Source organism: Drosophila ficusphila, unplaced genomic scaffold, assembly GCF_018152265.1.
Source record: "Drosophila ficusphila isolate 14025-0441.05 unplaced genomic scaffold, ASM1815226v1 contig_791, whole genome shotgun sequence".
Classification (NCBI taxonomy): Eukaryota; Metazoa; Arthropoda; class Insecta; order Diptera; family Drosophilidae; genus Drosophila; species Drosophila ficusphila.
Window position 1 is genome coordinate 401,797 of NW_025064737.1, and position 15,758 is coordinate 417,554.

General features: G+C 39.3%; 5 protein-coding genes across 5 annotated transcripts; 4 read left to right on the plus strand and 1 right to left on the minus strand.

Moving 5' to 3' along the window:
* The first annotated feature begins 367 nt into the window (after positions 1-367).
* On the plus strand, positions 368-2,003 carry LOC108096124 (reticulon-1-A). Its single transcript, XM_017197501.2, has 3 exons — positions 368-499; positions 768-1,285; positions 1,604-2,003. The coding sequence occupies exons 1-3, from the start codon at positions 435-437 to the stop codon at positions 1,915-1,917; spliced, it is 897 nt and encodes a 298-aa protein (XP_017052990.1). The 5' UTR covers positions 368-434; the 3' UTR covers positions 1,918-2,003.
* A 17-nt stretch (positions 2,004-2,020) lies between these two features.
* Positions 2,021-7,198, plus strand: LOC108096120 (esterase B1). Its single transcript, XM_017197496.1, has 3 exons — positions 2,021-2,490; positions 5,203-6,078; positions 6,671-7,198. Exons 1-3 carry the CDS (start codon positions 2,122-2,124, stop codon positions 7,115-7,117), a joined length of 1,692 nt encoding a protein of 563 aa, XP_017052985.1. The 5' UTR covers positions 2,021-2,121; the 3' UTR covers positions 7,118-7,198.
* On the minus strand, positions 2,576-4,808 carry LOC108096121 (esterase B1-like). The gene is made up of 4 exons (XM_017197497.1): positions 4,739-4,808; positions 4,403-4,679; positions 4,180-4,330; positions 2,576-3,982 (listed from the first exon to the last, which is right to left on the minus strand). The coding sequence occupies exons 1-4, from the start codon at positions 4,750-4,752 to the stop codon at positions 2,796-2,798; spliced, it is 1,629 nt and encodes a 542-aa protein (XP_017052986.1). The 5' UTR covers positions 4,753-4,808; the 3' UTR covers positions 2,576-2,795.
* A 904-nt stretch (positions 7,199-8,102) lies between the features above and the next one.
* On the plus strand, positions 8,103-13,052 carry LOC108096118 (esterase B1). The gene is made up of 6 exons (XM_017197493.2): positions 8,103-8,247; positions 10,473-10,785; positions 11,433-11,583; positions 11,643-12,206; positions 12,266-12,435; positions 12,487-13,052. Exons 1-6 carry the CDS (start codon positions 8,201-8,203, stop codon positions 12,955-12,957), a joined length of 1,716 nt encoding a protein of 571 aa, XP_017052982.1. The 5' UTR covers positions 8,103-8,200; the 3' UTR covers positions 12,958-13,052.
* A 395-nt stretch (positions 13,053-13,447) lies between these two features.
* LOC108096125 (ubiquitin-conjugating enzyme E2-18 kDa) lies at positions 13,448-14,116 on the plus strand. The gene has a single exon (XM_017197502.2). It carries the CDS (start codon positions 13,590-13,592, stop codon positions 14,049-14,051), a length of 462 nt encoding a protein of 153 aa, XP_017052991.1. The 5' UTR covers positions 13,448-13,589; the 3' UTR covers positions 14,052-14,116.
* The last annotated feature ends 1,642 nt before the right edge of the window (positions 14,117-15,758 follow it).

Below are 15,758 nucleotides of genomic sequence, written 5' to 3' on the forward strand. Positions count from 1 at the left end.
TAGACTACAAAGGCTATTCATTTATATATTAATAAACAAGTGTAAAGGTGTTCTTAAAAACCAAAATTAAACATTATTATTATTGGTAATTTCATTGTGTGTACACTATGGACCGACGTGGAATCTGCAGTTAATTGCGACACGATATAGACCCTTGTATGGAATGGAAATCAAATGCTCTATAAATCATTTAAAGAAGAAGAAAACTATATTTTTACATCCCACTGTTTTGAGCACTTTTAAGTTTCAGTTTACAACATGTTTGCGACTACTACTGTGTCTGCTTATCGATTCAGTTGTGATTCGTTCCTAAAAATGTAGATTTTTTATATTTATTCTAAAAATTTAAAAGTGAGGGTAAATCTGTTATAAAGCAGCCTTAGAAGGACTTGCCATTTAAGCATTTGCTATTTATAAATTGTCAAAGCGTAAAAATGTTTTTAGAATCCTGCATTATATTATGGACGGTCCTTACCTTTGTACAACGTTCTAAAGATTCGTAAGTTAGACAAATTAAAAACCGAGTAGGAACTACATAAATGTAAAGAAAATATCCCTGCCTTCATGTGTAATTCCTTAAAGTATTTTCTAAAATAATGGAAAAATAAATGTATTGTATTTGTAGAAGAAAGCGAAAATATTATTGGTTCTTACACTTACATTTATCCTAACCAACTCGAATTTCGAGCTTAAACATTTTTTAAGTTACGTTTATCCGATTTGCCTTTGAAACATAACTCACAATTTAAAACATAATTCACTCTCAGCAAAGAACCTGAATCCGTACGTGAAGATCCGAATTTTGAAAATATGAATTCTGAGAACTCAAAGAACGATGAAGAATCCAGCCAGTTGTTCAAGGACCTAAAGGACCTTTTATTGTGGCGCAACTGGCGATCGACTTTAATTGTATTTACGAGTGTTTTGATCCTCTTGCTCGATGTTATTGCCCACTCGGTGATCAGTGTCGTCAGCATGGCAGGGATCACTGTAGTTTTGGCGGCCATTGGTCACCGCCTTATTATGCAGTTCTTGTGGTCCTGGAAGAGGGATGTCAGCAAGGATCATATCTCACGTCTGTATCCTCAGGTAAATATCGATATTCCTCGGGAGGAGGCTATGCGACTGGCAGGAATGGCAGTTATTCATCTTAACTGGATTTTAAACCGTTTACTGAGACTGTGTCTTGTGGAGAAGTGGGAAGATACCTTAAAGTTTTTAGCTATGCTTTGTGGAATCAATTTACTGGGCGATTGTTTCAACGGATTGACGTTGCTGCTTTTTGGTAAGTGTTGAGTATGAATAAACTGCTATATTTTTATTTTATCTGTTCTCAACAATTCTTTGATAATACACCGAATAAATTCTTATTTTATGCATAATATCATATAGTTTCCGAAAAGAATCCCATAGCTGAACCAGACCCCTTGAAAATCTTTTACCAAAATTTTATTAGAACAATTCGGCAAAAATTAATTAAATTAAGAATTGTAATCGAATTTTGAGATAGTTAAAGCTTAAGATATTTTCTGGTTAAATAAGCAAACGTTTTTCACAAACTTCCATCTAATGCACTATTCCTGTTCGAAAATGTTTTTTCCAGCGTTTGTGTTAATGTTTACTCTACCAAAGCTATATGAAATGTACAAGCCGATAGTTGATGCCCAGATTGGGAAATTCTATAAGTGCAAGCAGCAGATGGAGAAAGTACCCGAATCTCAGGACGAAAACAAGATGAGTACCGAAAAGGAATATCCCACTGAGATGCCAAATAAAGCTCGGGAGTCCAAGGAGGGAACTGTGCTATATGAGGTCTGCAATAATGAGCAGCTCCTTGATCTCCTGGAGGAGGAGCACCGCAAAGGATGTCGTTGCCGCGACTGCGAGCAGGACGATCTGCCCATCGAAGCCCACTAAGTTGAAATCAGTTTAAAATTAATATGGTGTTGATGTTCAAAATTTGTGTTGTGGAATTATATATTGTTGTTCCACTGAGTTGGCAATCCACTATGTTTCATTTGCCCCACTACTTTCGATAATTTAGGGGGACCCGGGCACTCCTTAAAGCCCGGATCGAGTCTGCCGTTCATCCTAGCTCAAAACTCTGAATTGGAGTATGACATGTGGAAACTCCACCAGCCAAGTTGTAGATGTGGAATCAAAGCTCTTCGACTTCTGAACAGCATAAGGCGTTCTACCTCCGCACGAGGAGGTGAAACTGACTCCAAGGTAGTTGAGCTGTCGGTGGGAAAGGTCAAAGGTCGTCAGCAGTGCGGGATCTATGGTGACGCGTTCTACAGTTTCGAGGGGATTCCCTTCGCCAAACCTCCGCTGGGGAAACTCCGATTCGTGGCCTCTTGTCCAGCGGATCCCTGGAAATCAGAGCTGGATGCCCGGCAAGAGAAGCCGATTCCACTCCAGGTGGACAGGCAGACGGGAAGAGTCATCGGCAGCGAGGATTGCCTGTACCTGAACGTGTACACCAAACACGTAAGTAATCTAGTTACGTAAAAAAAAAACATGGGTGCAAATGGGTAGATATCAGCAGATACTTACAGAAGAAGGTTTAAAAAAATTACATGCAGAAAACTTTTATTTTACAATTTTGTCAGTAATGTTCACGCTTTTTGAATATTTATAAGGGATTTTTAGTGCACGGTGTTATTAAACTACCATAGCGTCTTTAACTTTGATCTGATAAAAAGCATTCAACATTTTTATTCTATTTATTTTTTTATACCATGAGTTGTGATTTATTTCTGTCTAAATAAGGCTAATGGTGTCAGTGAAGATGACTAAAAGATTGTCACACCAGCCAGTTTAAACAACCGATCGTAGAATTTAAGCTTAGCCATCTCTGGCAGTGGAATAAACTTTAGTTCTTCGCTAATGTTGAGAACCATGCGAGTTTCGGATTGATTGACAGGCTTCCAATTCACAAGGGGCTTAGTAAGCGGAGAATTTGGATCCGATGTGGCGGCAAAGTGTACAAACATTGACACAAACCGCAAAATCGTAGTGAACTCCGGTCGTGACTTGTCCAGTTTAAACGTAGCAGGGAGAACATAAATATAGCCAAGTTCATCCACATGTGTTACTCCACGCTGCTCCAATCCAAAATATCGAATCCTGTAGAAGTTGAAGTCGGGCGAGTCAAAGTTGAACCGGTAAAAATATGTCGGTGCCTGGGCATAAGCCAATCTGGCTTGGATAAATCGGTCTAGCTCAAGGAAAGTATTGTGGGTGAAGACTTCTGCTAGTGCATTAAAGTGCTCCAAGCTTAGTTCTTCCCCATGAGCTCCACAAAAGTATTTCAGAAGATGCAAACCCAACTCACGCTTTTGTTCCGAATCGCAACAGTGCTTAAGGAAATTGGGCAGCACACGCTCCGGATAATCCCGAAACTCCTGCATTACCCTGGGATTGGTTTTAAGATCGGTAATGCTACCTAATCCCTCTTCACTGTTCGCACCTACAATGATGGGAATGCGATTGCTCCAAGTGTTGCGCTGCAGTTGCTTCGGTTCTGCCAGGAGAACAGCATTCGGAGTTACATAGCTCTCTATACTGGGTCTGAACGACAGGCTATGACCTTGACCCTTCTCTTCAGGGGTGAGAACATCCGCAGCGACGAGCAAGTTTGGATCTGCCTTCGATAGGAACTCAAAAACCTGAAGATCCACATTTTCACCCTCGTAACCCAACTGTTTGGCCAGACGGAATTCTAAGTGAGGCAGGCGATTTATCTCCATCGAAAATCCTGCCATGAGGATGGCCTTGTGGAAAAGCCCTTCTGTTTGAGGACTGGCCAACAGCGAGTGAACCAACATGCTCCCGGAACTGTGACCAAAGATAGTTATTCTGTTCGGGTCTCCATTGAAGTTGGCTGCATTCGCCTTGATCCATTTGAGGGCCAAGATTATGTCCTTCAGACCAGCATTTCCAGGAATTTCTAAAGACGGATCAGCAAAGCTCAGGAATCCTAGAAATAACGTATTACAAAACTTAAAAACCTTAAGCATATTAATTTTCACATCTTCAAGAAACACTCTGCCCAATGTTCAAACATGTGGCCTACATGCTTACGCTTTTAATAATAACTCAAAACATTATTATTGTTTACAAATTCGGAATTCCTGTTATAGTCAGAGTCGCTTTCTTTTCAATTAAGGCACTCACCCAAAGCACCCAAACGGTGGCCAATGCTCACGTGGATGACATCCTCGTGCATCAGATAATCAGGAGCCCAGGCTCTTCTCGAGGGATCACCGCGATTAAACAGACCTCCATGGATAAAGACCATCATGGGCAAGGGCTGCTTGCTGTGCAGCTATTTTACGATGTTTTGTTTTGAAGAATGTACAGGAACGTAGATTTCGCTTTGTCAAAGATTCAAACTCACCTTTTTTACAGACATATTAAGGAACAAGCAGTCCTCAGAACCCTCAACCTTGTTCGTTAGGGAGGCCAGTTGTAGACACTTGTTGAGGGGTTTGGAACAATCCCGAGTTCCATTCCAAGGCTTCAGATCCTGCGGTTCCTTGAAGCGCAAACTTCCAAGCGGAGAAGCTGCATATGGAATGCCATCGAATGCGTAGAACTGTTCATCATAAAGACCCTTTAGGAGTGTTCCCTGAACCTTTCCATGTGTAGTCTGCACCACCGGGGAAATTTCACTACTACAAAAAATATATTATTTCGTATACGTATGGGTTTTTGCCCAGAAAACTTCTCTTACTAGTTGAGCGACATCTCTGATCGCGAGTAGAGCAATACGTTGACTGCGGGAAAATAGACACCAAACCTCAGCGAGATAAGCAGCTTCAATGTAGTATCAAACTCAAAACAAAGTCAACTGGATAGGGGGTCTTAGGCTTATCAAAAACGTTTATTGTTGGTATCATTATTTAAATAAATAGAATGGAATAATAAAGATAGTTAACACAGTTGTGGCTCACAAAAAAAGTTTTAAGTTTTAACGCTTCTGGAAGAAGCGTTCTTGTTTAAAAATTGTCAATCAAAATTAGTTCATGTTTTTAAATAGTAATTCTTACATTTTTATTATAAGAATATTTATAAAAAAGTAATAGAACTCGATCGATAGTTTTGAAATATATTTTCCCGTTCTACATAACTGTTTCTTATTTTTTTAGATCTTTACGTCTATTACATCTTTACAACTGTATTAAATGACTTCCCTAGTTTGACGAATCGAAGCCACCCTTGCCAGTTATGGTTTATATCTACGGCGGGGGATTCCGCACGGGTGGAGCTACGAGATCGAAGTACGGCCCGGATTACTTGATGACCAAGGATGTGGTGTATGTGCTGTTCAACTATCGCCTCTGCTCACTTGGATTCCTTAGCATGCCGAGTGATGAGTCAAAAGTACCGGGTAATGCTGGACTCGAAGATCAATTATTGGCTCTTCAGTGGGTTTCGCAGCACATCCGGAACTTCAACGGAGATCCGCAGAACATAACGATTTTTGGCGAGAGTGCTGGTGCTGCTTCGGTTCACTTCATGATGTGCCTGCCGCAGGCCAAGGATCTCTTCCACAAGGCGATCATGATGTCTGGGTCAATGCTAAGTCCCTGGGTGGATTCCCCCGAAAGGAATTGCTTGTTCTGCCGCCTCGCTTTTGCTGCAGGATATCAAGGACCCGCGGAAGAGCCTTTAATCCTGGAGTTCCTGCGCAACGTGACGGCGGAAAAACTGCTAGGTCACGATTTCATCTCAGCTCGAGATCGTTGCTTCGGGTTCCTCAACCCCTTTGTTCCCGTGGTCGGAGGCCTCATTCAAGCCCCCTTTCAGCAGTTGATGAAGCAGGCGTGGTCCGGAAAGGTGCCCCTTCTCTTGGGCGGCACTTCCTTCGAGGGTCTGGTGTTCTACCCCTTCTGCCAGGTCGACAACGGTTACATGCTGGAGCTGCTCAAGCAGGAACCAGCGATGGTCCTGCCCCACGATCTGTACCACTCGATGGCTGCCGAGGAGCGGGACATCGCCGCCGAATCCCTGGTGAAGCATCACTATGGACCACGCGGCATCACCAAGAGCAATATCACACAGATTCTAGACGTGAGTTATTCCAAAGAAAATGTAAGACCTAAATTCTTATTTACACATAATTTTAAATGAGGTTTTCAGATAAATTTAGTTTAAGATAATTTTAATATAGTGCAAGAGACAATAGTAAAACAACTTTAGCAAGCTGAGACTGAGGGTTACATACCTTAGAAGTTTTAATAAAAATCTATTCGATATATGGTAACAATATGTTTTGTTGGTTGTTCGATTTTTTAAAACAATTATTAGTAAATGCTTTTTAAATTTTTTTTGATTTTTTTTTAACTTAAACTATCGCATACTCGTATAACTGCAATATCTATAAGCCTTTTGATAATGTTTCAGAGAAATATTTTGAAAACCCACAGACTAGTTTGCGTAGGAATAGCCAGACTGACTGATGGTTAGGCCAATTTTTAAATTATATACTTAAATGAATCGGTGGTGTCTGCTTTACTATACTAATAGAAGTAGGGCTAACTGTGTTGTCTTCTAGAATGAAAGATTTATACTTTTTTAAACAAACCAAACTGTTTTGCTTTCTTGTATGTTGTATACCATATATGATGACCAATTAATTTCACAATATTTTTTCAACCTTCAGCTCTTCAGCTACAAGCTATTCTGGCACGGAATCCATAAGGTGGTGCTCTCCCGATTATCCCACGCCCAGGCGCCCACCTATCAATACCGGTTCGACTTCGATTCGCCCAAGTCAAACCTGATGCGGAACCAGCTATGCGGCGATGACATCAAACGCGGCGTCTGTCATGCAGACGACTTGGGCTACATTTTCCACAAACAGGCGCAGGAGAAGCAGCCTTTGGATTCCCCGGAGTATCTGACTATTCAGCGCATGGTAGGCATACTGACGACCTTTGCCAGAACCGGCGATCCCAATTGTCCGGAGACGGGTCCGGATCAGTGGCTACCCGTCTCTCCAAAGACCCCTTTTAAGGTATTGAATATTGGACAGGAGGTGGAGTGCGTAACGCAAATCGAAAAGGACGGTCTGGAGGTTTGGAATCGGCTATATACTAACTCGAAGTAGTTAATAAATTTTGGAAGATTCAAAAGTTTATTTTACTACAATATTTATAGTATATAGTAAATGGTATTTCTTATAAGTTTATTAATTTTGGTTCTTTTATTGTATATTTTGGTAGTAAAATATAAGAATCCTTTTTGATTCAAGCAAGACCCCATACTTACTAATGAAAGGGGAAATGATCAGTTTAAGTAATATGGTTTTATTTATTTGTTTTGGTTTTGACGTCGAAAACCTTTTCTATTTCGGATAACTTCAAATGGAGCAAACTAAAAAACAATATAAAATTTCGCTATCAAAACGAGTATTGTGCCCACTGTTCAGCTTTTGTTTATTAAAGCTAGTCGAAAGCTTTGCGGCAACGCCCCACTCCAGTTGAAAGCTCGTCTACCATGTAAACAAAAACAAATCGCATCAATTTGTTTGTTTATACTAGTAGTTTTACCGGCACGATCAAAATGTTGTTGACCCACTCAGTGGGCGGCTGCCCCCCTTTTTCCCCTTGATTTGGTGCTTGGAACCTTGATGATTGTGGAGCAGAAAGATACAAGAGTGAGATAGTTTGTTTAAATTCATCTTTGGTATCTCTAAGATACTAACCCTGGATTTTGGTTACATGATTATATATTATTTGTTTTCATAAGACTGTAGAATTAAATTTTTGACAGTGTTGTTTAATTATGCATTCGCCAAGTTTTCTCCCGACGACCCACGCTCGATGATCGGTTTTGCTATATCAGTTACTGTGGCTGTTTATCTCGACTCCGCACTTGAAATACAAATTCGTATTCTTTTTGTATATTTTATTCTCTCCCTAACGCTGCTCTCTACGCTCTTCTTTTTGAGTAATTTGTATTCTGATATTTGTGTTATTGTAGTATATTTTTTTTCTATAATTTTTCACTTTTTTTCGCCTATTTGTTGGCTTGTTTGCGCCGGACGCTCCGCAGCTGGAATTCGATGTGAAAAAGTGTGTTTTTAATTTCAGTTTCGGTTCGGCACTGGCGCGATACAGTACGCAGCTCGTGGGCATATCAGTATATAGTAAATCGATCGGTTTGAGTCTGGCTAACCAGTCTATTCGATATGAACAAGAACCTCGGCTTTGTGGAGCGCCTGCGCTGGCGCCTCAAGTAAGTTTCGACGTCGACCTTAATGCCGCGAATTTTTATTTAATTATTGCTTATTAATGCTGGATATATTCCTTTTGTACTTTCGATTATTGTTGTGGCGGGTGCTTTTGTTGTGGCAAGCTTTGTCAAGTGTAGCGGTTCGTGTTTCGGCCTTTTTGTTTGTTCAGCTCTTTTTTGCCTTTTTTTATTAGTAATTTATGTACCTCACTGTTCGGCATGAGTAATTCTGTGGATGACAGTTATTATTAAATTTTACTTTTTAATTGAGTCAGTTTTGCAGGCGAGAGATTAGATTGATCGAATTACGCAATCGTGATGAATATCGGCAAATAAATTTCTATTTATCAATATTGCGAAATCACCAACTGAATTTTATGTTCATTATTTGTTCCATTAAATTTTTTTGAATTACGCGTTTTATGACCAAAACATTATGTTAATGTCGCAAATTATTTAAGATCATCAAAAACGCTGCCTGCAAAACTTTTCACATATTCTTCTCTTATTTGAAAAAGTTTTTGTTGAGGTAATAAAACTGTCACTTGTAACCATTAATGGATTTAATTCATAAATTTGTATTTATGGCTTAATCAGTACAACGTTACCGATATCGTTTATTTATTGCCTCACGCACCCTTAATTTGGAGGCTTATAATTTATTAGATACAGAAGTTCGGTAGTTGTAAGCAAATTGATTTGAACGTTGTTGAACATGGAGATTTATGTAAACAGAAACTGAATGCACATTTCCCTCAGAAGTGAACAGCAATAAAATCTATAATGAGTGCTGCACCCTCAATTTATAAATACGAGTAGCTTGTCAATAGATGATAACATTAATTAAATATTGACATCGGCTCGTTTCAGTGATTATTATTTAACTTTTAAGTAATTTATACAACCCTCCGGTTCTTATCACGCCTTAACCTTGATAATGAGCCAATCGTTAAAAAAAAGATTCAGTTTCTACTCGTATTACGGCATTTGACTTCAAATGTATTGGGTATAATTGGGAAATTAAAATGTTATCACGTTGACAGCTAAATAGGTGTGATTTTATTTTGCTGCCTTAATGTAATGTAATTAAAAGTTTGTATAGCGCTCAGAATAATTATCAGTAATTTTGCTCATTATCTTCCGTGTTAATATTTTGTATAGCATACACAAACAAATAAATTGATGCCCAGCTATTTATTTGAAATAAAACTGTGCTGTTAAACGTCAACAAACCTGAAGATGGACATTGCTTGGGACTTTGCTGATTAAAAACATCTATTTTTAATGTGAAATAAAATAATAAAGACCACATTAAAGCTTAGCCTGTGATAACAAACTGACAGATGCTGATAAGACAGAATAATTGCCCATACCTATTGTGTGTTCACAAGATTATGACCACATTATGATGTTCATTAACGGCAAGGGGCTATCTGGCTATCTGAGCCTTAAATGATTTAGGGGCAGCCCTGTGCTTTAAATTTCGAGTGCTGCTCCACTGGTCATCAGAAACCCTGGCAGCAACGGACTGTGTTAATTTATCACTGACAGACGTGCCTGGTTAGCAGGTGGACCACACAGTCGACTGAGCCACCTAAACCTGGTGTCCAGGCTGAATTTCCAACTAAAGCTGCACTTGAAAAAAAATATATGCTAATTGTATAGTGGTACCTTATATATACATTGGTAAACTGACTTATAGAGTTTTTTACTCTGATTTCCCGAAACTACCTCTTTGTCTCATATTATAAATGGACTCTTAAAAGGTTCGAAGTGTGAACCCCATTCGTGTTATACCTTTCCTGAAGCATTTCAGCTGGCTGAGATCACTTATATATATTTAAATTTACTTTCAGGGTGCAGCTTACATCTGAACCCATCAATCTTATTTCATTCCCTATTAAGTTAGACAAAGTGGTTAAGATTAAGGGAAACATTTTTAGTAAATTTGATTTTTGAACATCTTTATTTGAGAGAACATTATTTAAAGTGTTCTCAGAAATGGATTGCGATGAGTTGGGATGGGCTGTATGATAGGTTGGGATGTGATGAGCAGCAGCAAAACAATTTAAATTTAATGCAATGCAATGCATGCAGTCTGCCCACTGGCATGTGGCTTTGAGAATGAATTAAAATAATTGACTTTGTGACAAAAATATCAAATTATCCGCGTGCTAGTCGATCCCAATATTGTTATGCTAATTGTGCGTTCCGTCGTGCGATTGCAGAACCATCGAGCATAAGGTCCAGCAGTACCGCCAGTCGACCAACGATACCGTGGTCGCCGAGACCGAGTACGGAAAAGTGCGGGGAGTCAAGCGGCTCTCGCTCTACGATGTGCCCTACTTCAGCTTCGAGGGTATCCCCTACGCCCAGCCTCCCATTGGGGAGCTCAGGTTCAGGGCCCCGCAGAGGCCCACCCCCTGGGAGGGAATCAGGGACTGCAGCCAGCCGAAGGACAAGGCCGTCCAGGTGCAGTTCGTCTTCGATAAGGTCGAGGGCTCCGAGGACTGCCTCTACCTGAACGTCTACACCAACAATGTGAGTAAGAACTAAAATAAGTCAAAGCTATCAGAGCTAGCAACAGTCATCGGGATAAACATAGATTGTGTTCAACTCTCTTAAATTTAATAAGATTCTGATTATTACAAAAAAGTAAAGAAAGTTTTTCGAATGTCTGTGTTATTATTTGTTAGCTATATTAAAATGTGTTCCTACCCCGATGATCACATCACCTTTCTTAAATTACATCAATAGTGATCGCATGCTTATTAATTCCCTTCTGTCGGTCAAAGGGTAGATGACTAACAATTAATTTAAAAAAGCTTAAATTTGTTATACTAATGATGAATTATTTGTTGAAAATGACTTTCAATTTCTTTGGTTAAGATTAGGCAATTGCGAAAACACCTTATAATCTTATAAGATAAGAATTAGAGTCTAATCTAAAAGAAGATTCCCACTTCTGATAATGGGTTGACAAGCAAAAAAGTAAAGTATAATAATTCTTTTATTAGCCGAAATATTTATTCTTCAGCACAATGTTTTTGTGAAGAATATGGCAGCCAAAAGCTGTGGAGAATAAGATACAAAATATAATAAATATTCTGTTTTTTAACAAGTAAAAATTAGCAGACAAATTTGAGTGAGGATCGTTGGTTAAATTTTATTTTATTTCTTTATTTAAGGTGAAACCTGATAAGCCTCGTCCCGTTTTGGTTTGGATCCATGGAGGTGGCTTCATAATTGGAGAGGCCAACCGGGAGTGGTATGGTCCTGATTATTTCATGAACGAAGATGTGGTCCTCGTCACCATACAATATCGTCTTGGTGCTTTGGGTAGGCTTTATATATTTATTTAAAAAGAATTTGTGCTAATTGTTACCATTTGAATACAGGATTCATGAGCCTGAAGTCCCCAGAGCTGAATGTTCCTGGCAATGCTGGCCTCAAGGATCAGGTGTTGGCCCTCAAGTGGATCAAGAATAACTGCGGCAGCTTCGGTGGAGATCCCAACTGCATTACTGTTTTCGGAGAAAGTGCAGGAGGTGCCTCCACCCACTACATGATGATAACCGAACAGACCCAAGGACTTTTCCACCGCGGTATTCTTCAGTCGGGCAGCTCCATTTGTCCTTGGGCCTTCAACGGCGACATCACCCACAATCCCTATAGAATCGCCAAACTGGTTGGCTACAAGGGTGAGAATAACGACAAGGATGTTCTGGAATTCCTGCAGACCGTGAAGGCCAAAGATCTCATTCGGGTGGAGGAACATGTCCTGACGCTGGAGGATCGCATGAACAAGATTATGTTTGCCTTTGGGCCATCTCTGGAGCCATTCTCCACTCCCGAGTGCGTAATACCAAAGGCGCCAAAGGAAATGATGAAGACGGCTTGGAGCAACTCCATTCCCATGATGATTGGAAACACTTCGTACGAGGGACTTCTCTGGGTGCCAGGTAATTTGTTTTTAAAAACAATTATTGTATAATGTACAATATATATTCTTTCTTAATAGAAATCAAAATGCTGCCACAGGTAGTACAACAAGTGGACGCCGGCACCCCGTTCATTCCAAAGGAATTGTTGGCCACGCAGCCCAGCAAAGAAAAACTGGATGCGTGGAGTGTCAAGATTCGCGATGCACACCGCACTGGAGCAGAAAGCACTCCAGATAACTACATGGATGTAAGTGAATTAAAATAGTTTGCTTTTCACATCATAAATATTTATTTCCAGCTCTGTTCGATCTACTATTTCGTGTTTCCGGCTTTAAGGGTGGTTTATTCCCGCCATAATCACGCCGCTGGAGCTCCGGTGTATTTCTACCGATTCGATTTCGACTCCGAAGAGATCATCTTCCCGTACCGCATTATGCGGATGGGTCGTGGAGTCAAGGGAGTCAGCCACGCCGACGATCTGACTTACCTCTTCCCAAGTTTGCTGGCTCGCCGGTTGCCCAAGGAAAGTCGCGAGTACAGAACCATCGAACGAACTGTCGGGATCTGGACTCAGTTCGCAGCCACGGGAAGTCCTTATAGCGAGAAGATCAACGGCATGGACACTCTGACCATAGATCCAGTTCGGAAGTCCGACGAGGTCATCAAGTGTCTCAACATCAGTGATGACCTGAAGGTCATTGACCTGCCCGAGTGGTCCAAGCTGAAAATCTGGGAGAGTCTGTATGATGACAACAAGGATTTGTTGTAGAGGAATTTGAATTTCCAGCTAATTAAATACTTATATAGAAATTGTACATAGGAAAAACTGCTTTATAAAATATATTCCACTAATTGCTTGTTCAAGAGGATTAGTTTTAGTGCTTTGGGTAAAGATTTGTAGGGTTGAATTTAATGTTTTTAGGTAAAAAAGAAACAATTAAAACTTCATAGGAAAAGCACAACCAAAAAAGATGCAATTTAAACTAGCATATTATTTTTCACCAATATATTTAAAAACAAACATATTAGTTGTAAAAGTTTAAAAGATTTCAATAATGCCAAATTAAATCAATTAACCAATTTTAATATTTGAGAGTTAATTCGAAAACTTTTGTTAAAAAATATATTGTAAAAGCATTTTAAAACTTCAAACTTGAGTTTTTTTGGTGACAGAAACCACACCCTAAAAATATACAACAAATTTAAGATTCATTTAAAGTCACATTATCGAACAGAGAAAATTTAGTCTATCGAACTTTTGATTCTTCTCCTTCGTGTGAATAAGGATCGACATTTCGACTTAGCTGTCAGCTATAGGGAAAATACATTTTAAAACATTTACAAATTAAAAGGTTTTTTTCGACGCGCACGGAAAACAAAGGAAAGGAACTCCGACCGAGAATGGCTGCCACTCGTCGACTGACCCGGGAGCTCTCCGACTTGGTTGAGGCCAAGATGAGCACTCTGCGGAACATCGAGAGCAGCGACGAGTCCCTGCTGATGTGGACGGGTCTTCTGGTTCCGGAGAAGCCGCCGTACAACAAGGGCGCCTTCCGCATCGAAATCAACTTCCCGCCACAGTACCCCTTCATGCCGCCCAAGATCCTTTTCAAGACGAAGATCTACCACCCGAACGTGGACGAGAAGGGCGAGGTCTGCCTGCCGATCATCAGCACCGACAACTGGAAGCCGACGACGCGCACCTCGCAGGTCCTCCAGGCCCTCATCGCCATCGTCCACGACCCCGAGCCGGAGCATCCGCTCCGCTCTGACCTGGCCGAGGAGTTCGTGAAGGAGCACAAGAAGTTCATGAAGACCGCTGAGCAGTTCACCAAGAAGAACGCGGAGAAGCGACCGGAGTGAGGTCAGCTGACCGTTCCCATTGTTTGTACTTCAAAATTAAATAAAGTTTAGGCCATTAATCGCAACCTGCCACGCAGAGTTTGTTCTTGTTTTAAGTGATATAACTGATGCCATTGGGTCATAACAGAAACCCTCCTATTTTGTCAATACGTAATTAATAAACCTGTTTTTAATCGCACGTATAAAACAAAATTGTAAGTATTGTAATTGAAATGGAAAATCAAGGAAAATCCGGAATCAAGTATCTGCGTAGTTTACTCTAATAGTGTATGTTATTTATAGATTTAAAATCGTAAAGTGCAAAAAAATGTTTTTAACGAAAAAAATTTCACTAATGAAAAATATCTATCTTATGTGTTTTTAATTTATTGGTACTGGTATATACAATTCATTTGTAAAAATAAAAAATAATTGATTTTAAAAAAATGATTACTAAGGCCTCCAGACAGTGGATTGCAACTTTAGTAAGTCTTATTTTTATAAGCTATTTTAAATGCAGTAAAATAAAATAAATAAATAAATAAAAAATTACTAGGGCCCTTTTTATTATAATTTAGTTTGTTTTATTTTGCGAGCAGGATGAAATTAATGGCATACAAAACCCATGTACACATGATTAACCTAAATATTCAAACTAATATAATTTCCATAAGTTGTCTTAAACAAATCGTGACAGACCCATTTACTCTATGATTATCGTGTATAAATCTTAATACCGTTTCTTACCGTAGCAAAAGCAGAAGTTTATTGCGTCTGGACACTCGATTAGAAGTGCTTGAGGGCTAACTTGTTGTTTATAGGCTTGAGTGCATTGCATTGCACCACCCAATGTACTTATTGCACAATTTATTGGTAAGCCTTCCAATGTCTACCTCTCAATAAAATATTAAATTTGGAAACACCACAACGAATTTTGAATTTATAAAACATAGTTCTGGTCAAAACAAGATGATCTTAATAACCATCAGCTAATAAAGTTCAAAGCGGCGTCAGCTGTAGAGAATTACTCTCGCTCACTTTAATTGACCAATTTAGTTGTGATAAAACTTGACATATAAAAATGTAAAAAAGTTTCTGCTCAGCACAGTAAAAAAGCCATCATATTATTATTATATAGAAATCAACCTGTTTCTAGCATGTCAGTTTGCATGGCTCAATGGGAAAATGGCGCAGTAAGTAGATATAATATTCTATAATTACGCGAACTGTATGTTACTAGTGTTTCCTCTCAGGGGAAGATAACTCAATTACAGCGAGTATATTCTGATGGTCGGCAATGTTCCTATATCGATTTCGTGTAATGCCTTTGCTCTACAATTTAAGCCAATGACGATATTCACAGTTACTTTGTTAATTGCGTAATATAGATTTATCATGGTCATGTCTAAGGGCAGTATAATTGAGCTCAACAGCACTTAATGAAATTACCGGAGTTATTAGCAATTCGGAAAACTGGTTTATTATTCACTGTGGAAAGGTATAAGTGCAATTAAAAGTGGTTCCTATAATATGATGAGCAAGCCTATAAAAATAAAAACAATAAGCTTTTTTTACTCAAAGTGTAAATATGAATAAGACCCTTTCTTAAATAAACTTTAAAGCCCTATTTATTTTATTTGAAACAGTTAATTTATAATTCAAAATTTAAGTGCAATTTAGCGACCAAAGTAGGCAGGAATCGAAAAGCGACATTAACGTTTAGTATAC

Excerpts from the sequence above, each read along its gene's own strand:
- LOC108096124 (XM_017197501.2), top strand. The coding sequence starts at position 435 with ATGTTTTTAGAATCCTGCATTATATTATGGACGGTCCTTACCTTTGTA. Across the intron at positions 500-767 it reads GTACAACGTTCTAAAGATTC|CAAAGAACCTGAATCCGTAC; the intron begins GTAAGTTAGACA and ends ATTCACTCTCAG. Across the intron at positions 1,286-1,603 it reads ATTGACGTTGCTGCTTTTTG|CGTTTGTGTTAATGTTTACT; the intron begins GTAAGTGTTGAG and ends TGTTTTTTCCAG.
- LOC108096120 (XM_017197496.1), top strand. The coding sequence starts at position 2,122 with ATGTGGAAACTCCACCAGCCAAGTTGTAGATGTGGAATCAAAGCTCTT. Across the intron at positions 2,491-5,202 it reads TGAACGTGTACACCAAACAC|TTTGACGAATCGAAGCCACC; the intron begins GTAAGTAATCTA and ends TGACTTCCCTAG. Across the intron at positions 6,079-6,670 it reads ATATCACACAGATTCTAGAC|CTCTTCAGCTACAAGCTATT; the intron begins GTGAGTTATTCC and ends TTCAACCTTCAG.
- LOC108096121 (XM_017197497.1), bottom strand. Across the intron at positions 4,331-4,402 it reads TTAATATGTCTGTAAAAAAG|CTGCACAGCAAGCAGCCCTT; the intron begins GTGAGTTTGAAT and ends ATCGTAAAATAG. Across the intron at positions 3,983-4,179 it reads CCACCGTTTGGGTGCTTTGG|GATTCCTGAGCTTTGCTGAT; the intron begins GTGAGTGCCTTA and ends CGTTATTTCTAG.
- LOC108096118 (XM_017197493.2), top strand. The coding sequence starts at position 8,201 with ATGAACAAGAACCTCGGCTTTGTGGAGCGCCTGCGCTGGCGCCTCAA. Across the intron at positions 8,248-10,472 it reads CGCCTGCGCTGGCGCCTCAA|AACCATCGAGCATAAGGTCC; the intron begins GTAAGTTTCGAC and ends GTGCGATTGCAG. Across the intron at positions 11,584-11,642 it reads ATATCGTCTTGGTGCTTTGG|GATTCATGAGCCTGAAGTCC; the intron begins GTAGGCTTTATA and ends ATTTGAATACAG.
- LOC108096125 (XM_017197502.2), top strand. The coding sequence starts at position 13,590 with ATGGCTGCCACTCGTCGACTGACCCGGGAGCTCTCCGACTTGGTTGAG.